The 10,246-nt window shown below is 28.6% G+C and overlaps 3 protein-coding genes across 6 annotated transcripts; 2 read left to right on the forward strand and 1 right to left on the reverse strand.

Annotated features, from left to right (window-relative positions):
* Positions 1 to 501: 501 nt before the first annotated feature.
* Positions 502 to 2,415, forward strand: Ppcs (phosphopantothenoylcysteine synthetase). 4 transcript variants are annotated; one of them, XM_070312384.1, is made up of 7 exons: positions 502 to 573; positions 984 to 1,145; positions 1,220 to 1,350; positions 1,439 to 1,539; positions 1,635 to 1,849; positions 1,960 to 2,142; positions 2,232 to 2,415. In XM_070312384.1, the coding sequence occupies exons 2-7, from the start codon at positions 1,017 to 1,019 to the stop codon at positions 2,412 to 2,414; spliced, it is 942 nt and encodes a 313-aa protein (XP_070168485.1). In that variant the 5' UTR covers positions 502 to 573; positions 984 to 1,016; the 3' UTR covers position 2,415. The 4 variants fall into 4 exon arrangements, with proteins under 4 accessions (XP_070168485.1, XP_070168484.1, XP_070168487.1 ...); XM_070312383.1 differs by having other exon boundaries at positions 508 to 603; XM_070312386.1 differs by having other exon boundaries at positions 511 to 551.
* A 266-nt stretch (positions 2,416 to 2,681) lies between these two features.
* On the reverse strand, positions 2,682 to 7,095 carry Vps16a (vacuolar protein sorting 16). Its single transcript, XM_070312486.1, has 16 exons — positions 6,649 to 7,095; positions 6,348 to 6,534; positions 6,085 to 6,213; positions 5,864 to 6,008; positions 5,665 to 5,786; positions 5,386 to 5,561; positions 4,914 to 5,286; positions 4,708 to 4,835; positions 4,458 to 4,602; positions 4,253 to 4,387; positions 4,011 to 4,172; positions 3,788 to 3,937; positions 3,457 to 3,704; positions 3,295 to 3,391; positions 3,096 to 3,199; positions 2,682 to 3,015 (listed from the first exon to the last, which is right to left on the reverse strand). The coding sequence occupies exons 1-16, from the start codon at positions 6,702 to 6,704 to the stop codon at positions 2,877 to 2,879; spliced, it is 2,496 nt and encodes an 831-aa protein (XP_070168587.1). The 5' UTR covers positions 6,705 to 7,095; the 3' UTR covers positions 2,682 to 2,876.
* LOC138942333 (XK-related protein 6) lies at positions 6,886 to 9,021 on the forward strand. Its single transcript, XM_070312487.1, has 4 exons — positions 6,886 to 7,326; positions 7,449 to 7,773; positions 8,073 to 8,228; positions 8,326 to 9,021. The coding sequence occupies exons 1-4, from the start codon at positions 7,027 to 7,029 to the stop codon at positions 8,814 to 8,816; spliced, it is 1,272 nt and encodes a 423-aa protein (XP_070168588.1). The 5' UTR covers positions 6,886 to 7,026; the 3' UTR covers positions 8,817 to 9,021.
* The last annotated feature ends 1,225 nt before the right edge of the window (positions 9,022 to 10,246 follow it).

Raw genomic sequence — 10,246 nt, forward strand, 5'->3', positions numbered from 1 at the left:
AATACAGCAATCTTAAGTTATTTCTTAAAAAGAAGAAGAATTCATTATTATTAAATGTACATTATGTAATGTAATTTTAAATATAGAGAGAAGGCTTAATATTCAATAAAATAATAATCTGCATATCTCGTATAATTGGTGTTGATGAAGAAAACAAGTTTTATTTTGCATTTGGGAAAATAATTTTTTTACAGTAACAAAAAACAATAATAAAGTATTATCTTAAAACTTATTTATTTATTAGTCATTTATTTTAGTCTTTTATTAGTCATTTATTTTATTAAACTACCTTTAAGTATGAACATAAAAAAAAGAAATTTTACATATATATATATATATATATAATATATAATGCTTTTCTTTTACTTTCTCTTTACTAAACATATTTTAAATTAATACTATAGTGTTAACTTTTCTTATGTTTCATTTTAGTTTAAAATAAAGATTAATAATTATGACAGATCCATTATGTCCCTAATCATTCGTTCATGTTTCTAAAGAATGAGGTTCTAGAAAGAGATGAGAGACGCGTGGAATTGAAATATCAAAGAGTTGTGCACTTATGTTATATAAGTATATACAAAGATTCTCATTTATTTTAAGGTTCTTATATAACCGATATTTACAAAATGTTAATTGACGATTGAAATTAAATAGTAAAGATTCATTTTTTTGCGAAAAACTTTGACACCGTAGTTAATATCTAACCTCTCTGCGCGTGTTTTCTTTCTATTTATTAATTTGACATTATTAATTCGCATTTATCTATGGATCAAAATTGTTGCAACTTTGCATAAAATTATAATTTGCAGAGATACAATATTTTTGGCGATAAATAATAACCAATATATCTGACAACGTTGATACAAGATTAAGAGGAAGGGAGAGAGAGCTCTCTCCCTCTTCCATTATGTAATACATATTATATATATGAATATCAAACATTTCTTTTTATGAATTTCTATTCTCTTTCGTTCATGCAGCAATTCTGTTAAATCGTCGTATAAATATTTACAATGGTCTCAGCGTGGGAAGATTTTTATGCAATGCATCCACCTCCTCAGGATTTGGAGCAAAGTGAAAGTGCTATAAAGGAATTTATCAAAAAGCATTTAGACAAGGGCAATAAAGTAGTACTAGTGACGGTGAGATTGTAAAATTTAATGTTACTCAGTTAGTAACCAATTTTTTTTGATATTTTCTTTCTTGGATGTTACAGAGTGGAGGTACGACTGTACCCTTAGAACATAACACAGTAAGATTTGTGGATAACTTTAGTGCAGGCACAAGAGGATCCATTTCGGCAGAATACTTTTTGGAGTATGGATATGCAGTTATTTTTATGCATAGGTAATACAGAGACATTACATATATAATACAAATTAATATGTGATACAAGCGATATTATATAAAAAAATATTCCTTTATGTATTCACAGAGTCAAATCATTGGAACCATTTTCAAGACATTTCACTGGACAAAAGTTTTTAGACTTGCTTCAAATATCGGATAATAATAATGAGACTCCTGTTATCACAGGTAAGCATATAATATACAATATGTAAAAATCAATCATAGGTAACCATATAAAAAATTTAATGTAATTGATAAACATAGTACATTCATATTTGCAGTTTCACCAGATTCTACACAAAAGGTGGCTATAGTACTGCGAAAATATAGAGAAGCATTTGATCAAAAAAAATTGCTACAACTCACTTTCACAACTCTTGCTGAATATCTTTGGCTGCTCCGATGTGCTTGCCAAGTATTAGCACCTCTGGAAAACAGAGCTATTCTATATTTAACAGCAGCAGTCTCGGATTTTTACATTCCCTCTAATGAAATGGTGAACATATAAACAAATTTATATTTCAAATTATTTTTAAACATAAAATATATTATACTATTTGATAGTGAATATATTCTACTATATAATATAGTGAATTCTTTTTTCAGTCAGTCCATAAAATTCATTCAAGTGGACCACCAACTATATCTCTTCAATTAGTACCAAAGATATTAGCTCCATTAGTTAGTTTATGGGTACCAAAAGCATTTGTAGTCTCTTTTAAATTGGAAACTGATGAAAGCTTGCTAATTTCTAAGGCGAGAAATGCTCTCGACAAATATCACCATAATGTAAGTAATTATGAATATATGTATATATTAAGAGTTGTGTTTTTTTTTTCCCAAGATATATCTAATTCTTGATGGAGATTTTTTTTCAGCTTGTAATAGCAAACATGTTGCAAACTAGAAAGCAACAAGTGATAATTGTAAGCAGAGAGACTGATTATATTCTATCTCTTACAAACGATCAATTAAATAATGGTGACGAGATTGAACAATTAATTGTAAGTGACATTGTTGAAAAACATACACAATTTATATGGTCTAAAAAAGTTAATTGATTGAATAACTTTAGCCAAATATTTAATTTTAAATATTAGATTTATATATATATATACATATACATATATATATATACATATACATATACATATATATATATATATATATATATATATATATATATATATATATATATATATATATATATATTAAATGCATTTTAAATATCTTATAATTAAGTTTTGGTAATAATGGAATATTCAGATTTAGTATGTATATATATATACATACATCCATGCATATATATATTTAAGTTTATAGACTTCAATTATAGATATGGATATTTTGTACAACAAATATTTACATTCACATTTTTGTAGAGATTATGACACGCATGAGTAAAGGCTTAGAACATAATTGATATTGATAAAAAAAAAAAAAAAAAAAAAAAAAAAAAAAAAAAAAAAAAAAGACAATATATATATAAGCACGTAAAAGTTATAATACAACAGAAAAAAATTTTAATTTTTAAAACTAGCTAGATACATATTTATCTTATCCACCAATTGTTTATCTGTCGATCCGCATTGCGCCAGCACAAATGTAAGAGCCGACGTATCTTTTTGATCAAAGGCTGTTTTCGCTGCTTCACTCAGCATACTGCACAGAATAACAATATATCTATTGTTGTATACATATATATAAAATTTAAATAAAGTACAACTCTTTCATGTACTTACTTTAATTTTACTAGATACTTCACTTTGAGATCATCTTTAACTCTGATTAAGTATTTTCTTGCTTCTAATTTTTCATTATACTTGAGACATTCGTCTATAAATGGCTGCAAATGGATATAGTTTGTTACAATCGATAAATAAATAAATGTATAAAGTTATATAAAAATAATACAGGCTTGTAATATATTTATATTGTTACCTCATAGCCGATGGGAGACTTTTTACTTTTGGAAAATTTTTCCAAATCACTCCACAGACCTTGTTCTGCTAAACATTGCATCTTTAACCACCAATATCTGCCAAAATATACTACTTAATATATTTAAAAAAAATTCGCTTAAAGTTATAAAAATTGATATACCTTCGATCTGGTATTTTATATTCTGATCGTAATTTATCAGCCAATTTCAACTCATTATGCAATAATAATATTTTTACAGTATCGTGTAGAGGTTTTCCAATGACTGATTCGTGTAGTGTATCCTCTAAAGATCTCTGATACTTCAATAACTTTATCTGTTCTTCTGTTAGTGATGCATTGGTGTCATTACGAGCCAATCTGAAATTTTCTTGTGCAGACTGCAGCAAAGCATCTTTCGACATGGTGTTCTAAAAATGTGTTCCATATATCTTTGTTTATTCAATGTATTGTGAAAAAAGATATAAATATGCAAAAATACAAATTTACTCACTTTCCGTTGATAACTTTCAGTGATAAACCATACTGCTTGTGAATGAAAGTCATCATACTGATTATAAATATCACGTAATGTCTCTCTATTGTGACTTTGACAATACTTAATATATAATGCCATTGCTAGAGGACAATGCATTATAGACATCTGCATTATAAATCAATTATATAAGTGTGAATCTTACGTGTTTGTACTTAAAACAGATTATTTTATTGTTTACTTGAAAATCTCCAAGAGTCATATTTTCTCTAAGATGAAGAATGACAGTGTAAACTAAATCCGTATTACCACTCTCTACAGCTTTGTGTAGAGCGGCTCGCTCTTCGCTGAGCGTCAACAGCAAGGGTACTTGTTGATGCGCACGCGGTTCATAATCGATTAACTGAAATGTACATAAATGTAATTAATTGTAATGTAAAAAAATGTAATGCTTTGTATATTTATAGAAATAAGGATATTTACCTTAATAGCCAATTGTTTTCGCCCGCAATCTGCTGCCTTCCTCGCAATTTCGCTATATGAAACACCAGGAGCATATCCTAATTTATCAGCTATTTCCTCTGCTATTTGTTCTTTATCTAATTGCGTTTGTTTTACCTATATAAAAAATATGTATATATTTCTTGAAATACTTTTAATATTTTATCTTTTATCACATTTATTTCACCTTGTAGCAAGCCCAATGTGCCAGTATTCTACTTTCCCCATCAATTTCAGGTAATTGCAAATGGCGCGCTATTTGTATACTTAAATAATAATGTCTTCGCACTACTAATCTGTCTAATAGTACTTGATTTGTAAGAACATTATATCTGACATTAATAAGAATTTATATAGATTCTTAAACATCATAAAAGAATATGAGAGGAGTTTTGCACAAGATGTATGTCGATTAAACACGAGATACAAAAGGATACTGTGTATATGTTAGTGGAATGCCCACAGCAGGATGTCTCACTGCATTCAAGACTCTCAAAGTCCTGCACATTTGAACATAATATTCCGGATCCATTTTTTTGCTGAATCCTTTTCCAAACTTGGCAGCCTGACAAGATTGATTATTACAATTTCAATGTCCTGATAAAATGTATGTTTATTACAACAGTATGTTATACAAACTTACACGCATCAAAATCTTTTGGGTTTCAAAATCGAATTCATGACTCGCTCCATCGATGCACGCTTTTATCGCCGAGTCTAGTTTATCTTTCACTAGATCTATGTAACTGTCAGCCTTGTGACTCTTTTTCTGAAACTGTTTAGAGGCTTCCAGGAGATACGAAGCGGGATCCGTCGAGTTAATTCTAAATATTCTTTGTACGACATTTGGTACTTTTTGTATCATTTCATGGGAGCAGCTCGAAAGTACACGTACTCCGTCGATTTCTGTAACCAAATGTACTGGACCGTCGTAATTGTACACTATAGTCTCAGCTGTACGTCCTACAACCATTATTGCACTGTCCCAGCTACATATCACGGCTTCTGTACCACACCTGTGCGAAAATATTTATAAAATCGTAATATATCATTTCTTACGACCTCTCAAAAAGTTTCTATTAACAATCTAATTATATGATTGTCTTTATTCTCACCAGGCTATATTTGCCAAAGATTCCTTCATATTTGTATAGCATTCACAATATTTCTCTCTGAAATCTATTGAACCAATATACAAGTGTCCAGTGTCAGCATAGAGTGCAATATGCCGATAATTACCAGATACAGTCATTGCTACCACATTATTAATCTTATTGCTGAAGAGATTGTTCTAAAAGTGCAATAAAGCTTGCATCAAATATTGACTCTCATTTAAGATGTAAACTTAGTTAAAAAATATACTAACAACGTTATTATAAATTATAAATACTTACAAATGAAAATGTGTTTTGATGGGATTGACAAATTACAAATATTCCTTCTCTGTTTGATAAAATCACCTCTGTCTCCCTATCGCAATGTACCATGCACCAACAATCAATTGGTCCACCATATCCTAAAAGTAATTGTCATGATAATGACAATAATTCAGGAAATATACAGATATCGTATATTATATTATATTATACTTGCTTGGCATATCGGTAACTGGTCGGACTTTAGGCTCGGATACATTGTTCACCAAAAATATGCGATTAGTGGATGTCAAAACAGCTATCCCAGTACTATTGGATGTTGCAAAGAATTTTGCGTCAATAACTTTAGTATCCTTAGCTGCCTTAAAAAATAAGAAGATTAATATATATAGAAAAGTTTTATTGACAATAGAAAAATTTATGTTGTAGTTGGCTTACATTCCCCATGCTAAAAGTATGTTGATAAGTTCCAAACATGTCATATATCAAAACCATGCCATCCTCTTGTACGCACAACAATTCTTCCTGTTGAGACCAGCCAAATGATATCAATTGTCCACTGCTCCACTAAAAAAATATTGAAGATATTACTTGTAGATACTTGACTATATAACAATTTAAAAAGTAATAATTCGTGTTTTAGTTACAAAAATCAATGCTTGATAAATAGTTCTTTGGAGTGTCTTTGCATTAAATCTTACTTGCAATCTGGCTGTCAATTTTCCTGACGCTGTGTACAGCAATATTAGAGGCTTGCTGGCTCCTTGAACTTTGACAAGCTTCGTGGGATTTCTCGTTACAGCAATGGAACCTCCATAAGGAGCTGCCACTAATAAATTGTTAACAGAAATTTCCTGCTGGAAGGATATCGGGTACAGCTCAAATTTGCTGCAATTATTAAAACATTGTTAATATTTGCACATTGTATAATTACAATTTTCTTTATTGTATGCATTTATGTACATATATACCATAAGAAGAATATAAATTTTAGATATTTACCGAAAGTATACATCTCGTCCTAAAGGAAACCAATCAGCAGTCAACATAGCCGACATTTTTTTGGAGCAATATTGTAATTGATGCGATTCACGAAATAATTATTACGTATAAACCAAATTACATGTTTTGACAGATTACACACTGATCATAAACGTCCATTTTTAATTTTTCAAGCATGCGCATTAAAACTTTTGCGCATACCTCAATTTCACCGCCATTTGTACTACGCATGCGAGAAAAAAACCGTCTTTAAAAACAACATAGATTAAAACAAAGAGAAAAATGGAGTAGGTTAGTAGCGTCGCGATGTTCGAGTAAAATCATCTTGCGGTGTTTTATATTTCGAAAGGAACGGTTATTGAAAAAAAGAAGAAAATCATGGAAGAAATGAATCGCGAGCATCATTTTCATTATGTCACTAATATATTTCCAGCTATCCATGTCGATTCTGACATTGTGGATACAGCGCCCAACACTCACATAAATCAACTGGATATTTTCCTTTTGGCTTCTTCCATATTTATGCATATTGTAGATATGTGTTTTGATTATAACATCGCTATTCGATACTTATTGATTGGCAAAGTGACATATTTTACTTGGACAATTTGCCTTATCCTAATTCCCTCTCTGATAAATGTTATAGTCAGTGAAAGGATGCAACATCAAGATAGAGAAGTGAAGTAGATTATATTCCTTTAACCAGGCTTATTCCAGCTAATTGAATTATATTAATTGTATATGTTATATATAATTTTTACGATTCGTCTGATTAGAATAATATATGTTCCTTATCACAGAGGAATCCTGACACGGATCCACTAGATGATCATAAAATAACGCGTTTAATGGTCAAAGATAAATTATATTTCGTGATTGCTGTTCTCTTGCAATTAGCACCAGTTGTACATTATTGGGAAACTTTAAAATATGCATTAAAAGCGCGTAAATATGAGAAATCTGGAGACCGTACCAATGAAAGACGATATTACATGAAAATGCTCAAAGAAGATCAAGATGTTGCATTACTAAGGGTATTTGAATGTTTCCTGGAAGCTGCGCCGCAACAAATTCTGCAACTCACTCTAATATTAAAGCATTATGATAATAGGATTAATCTTGAATGTACTTATATATTATCTTGAATATAAGTTTTATTTTTTATAAATTTCAAAATATAGAATAATTAGTAATGTTTACTGTGTAGAAAAAAATTTTCTTGCCAAACATATTTTTAATGTAATTATTTCCAAGTTTATTGCCATTTACATAGCTTTTTGTGCAAATTGACAAGTGACATGGAACCAGATATTTTGCTATCACAGAAAATGTCAAAAAAATTATTAAATATATATAAATACCTATATATGTATACATATATTTTTTAAATAATTCTCATAATTTATTTTTATACTATTTTCCAGTTGTACATCAAATAAGTAGTATCGTCAGTTCGCTTGTGAGCATGGGTTGGGCAATGGCTAGTTATCATCGTAGCATTCGATTAGCTCAACAAGATAAATCGAATATTGGTGTTATAGGAATTATTTTACAATTTTTGTGGCACTTTTGCATTACAGGTATATATTCAATAATTAATATACAAAATTGAATATTTTGCCACATTGGAAAAATAATATTTTGAAAGAAATTCATAGATTATCATCATGATTATAGTGGCAAGGATCTTATCGCTCAGTGTCATTGCAAGCATCTGGCCTATATATACCATAATCTATTGCATAATACATTGGATAAGTATGACAACATGGATTTTGATCGAATCTCAAGGAATATTAGAATTTTGTCAAACTTACAGTCGTCCACCACATATGCAGCCTGCAATTAATGAACGCATTTGTTCTATATTATTTGCCTCAGTTATTGGTGTAGTTCATATTTTCATATATCTCAATGCTGTGAATGGCAATACATTTTGGAAGCATATGTTTTTCTACATGCTATGCTTTTTGGAAAACATTATATCAAATTTGTTGTGGCATTATACTTCTCCTCCTATAGTTAGAGATGCTTGGTACTTTAATGTATTCTTTATTATTTGTATTGTCTCGTTTTTCCTGGGAATTGCAGCAATGGTTCTGTACTATACAGTTTTTCATCCCTCAAAAAAGAATCGTACTCCAAACAGATCAGTTCAAGCAATATAACTTTAGATATCTATTTCTTATTTAAAAGAGACAGAAGAAATGAGCTATACAATGTAGCTAATCAATCCTGTATTATAATTTTTATAAGATTTTACGATAATATAAAGAATGTGAATGATATTGAAAGAAATGAATCTCGCTATTATATAATCAATACATTATATATAATTATATTATAATTATATTATATATTATTCTATAGAAGTCTGTGTATATAATAGTTTCATTGTATAGCTCAATTTTTAAAGATTTTGCAAAATGGATAAACAAAGCCACTTTGATCATACTTCCAAGTATCTTTAAAATATTATAATTTTAAAAAGACTGTGTACACATAATTATTTGTGTAAGACTGCATGTATATATAATTGACAGGGGCCAACTACATATAATTTTTTATATTGGAATTTTGATAGGAATCTTTGCTTAGGAGATCTAAAGAAATATAACTATTTTTCAGGAATATTTAAATAAAATATATGAATTCAGAATATTCAGAATACTATACTATGTAGTCTAATTTATATGTAAGATCTACTTATGTGATATTATATGGTAATGTTAACACTCAAAAATGTATGCTCTCACAATATTTCAATAGATTAACAGAATAAATGGAAAACATAAATAAAAATAAATATTTAATATTATTTTACTAATATAAACATATTTTCCCTTTTAAATAAAAATTATATTAGAATTTATTATGTAATTAAAATAACTGGAACAATCTTACATTGTATATATGTTTACTTGTAAATATCGGAATTTATATATCTTTTATATCCCTAGTCAATAAGTTTTTGCTATATCAATCCATATATATTTTTGTAACATTAAATTATAAATATAAATAGACTTAAATAAAACACATATTTCATATCCAACTTCTAATCTTTTGAAACATTTCTTTCCAGTGTTTATCATAATATCAAATAAAGTAATGAAAGTAATACATACATTTTTTTCTCATTCATTGATTCAGAACAATTAAATTAATGTTTAATTTTTAATTGCTTTTTTTGTTTACTGCTTATCTCTTTACTCTGTAATATACTCAATATACTTTTACATGAAGTATATTATCAATAATAAAAACATGAGTTTGGTATTAATATTAAATCATAAAATATAAAAAGATTTCGTGATATTATATATACAATGATAAAAGATGCTCATTTATAATTGTGTTACATAATACAAAGGTAAATATACTAGAAAAAATTATTAACATTCATTCACAATATGTTATCAAATTGAAAGTAATATAAAATATTTTGCAACATACAACAAAATAAGTTTGCAACAATGAATACAAACGTATATCTATTTTTGTTAATTGCCGTTTTGACGATTGTCTCGATTTCCGATGTTATAGCATATAGCTGATCCAATAGTTGAAGCAAATTCTGCTCTGCTCTCTCTCTCAC

This window comes from Polyergus mexicanus, unplaced genomic scaffold, assembly GCF_030449975.1.
Source record: "Polyergus mexicanus isolate NDT 795.1 unplaced genomic scaffold, iyPolMexi1.0 SCAF_22, whole genome shotgun sequence".
Classification (NCBI taxonomy): Eukaryota; Metazoa; Arthropoda; class Insecta; order Hymenoptera; family Formicidae; genus Polyergus; species Polyergus mexicanus.

Coding starts and splice junctions, on each gene's coding strand:
- Vps16a (XM_070312486.1), bottom strand. CDS start 6,704: ATGTCGGCTATGTTGACTGCTGATTGGTTTCCTTTAGGACGAGATGTA. Junction 6,009..6,084: donor ATACTTTTAGCATGGGGAAT/GTAAGCCAACTA, acceptor TTATTTTTTAAG/GCAGCTAAGGATACTAAAGT. Junction 4,836..4,913: donor CCCAAAAGATTTTGATGCGT/GTAAGTTTGTAT, acceptor CAATCTTGTCAG/GCTGCCAAGTTTGGAAAAGG.
- Ppcs (XM_070312384.1), top strand. CDS start 1,017: ATGGTCTCAGCGTGGGAAGATTTTTATGCAATGCATCCACCTCCTCAG. Junction 1,540..1,634: donor TGAGACTCCTGTTATCACAG/GTAAGCATATAA, acceptor TCATATTTGCAG/TTTCACCAGATTCTACACAA. Junction 1,850..1,959: donor ACATTCCCTCTAATGAAATG/GTGAACATATAA, acceptor TTCTTTTTTCAG/TCAGTCCATAAAATTCATTC.
- LOC138942333 (XM_070312487.1), top strand. CDS start 7,027: ATGGAAGAAATGAATCGCGAGCATCATTTTCATTATGTCACTAATATA. Junction 7,327..7,448: donor TGCAACATCAAGATAGAGAA/GTGAAGTAGATT, acceptor TCCTTATCACAG/AGGAATCCTGACACGGATCC. Junction 7,774..8,072: donor TAATAGGATTAATCTTGAAT/GTACTTATATAT, acceptor ACTATTTTCCAG/TTGTACATCAAATAAGTAGT.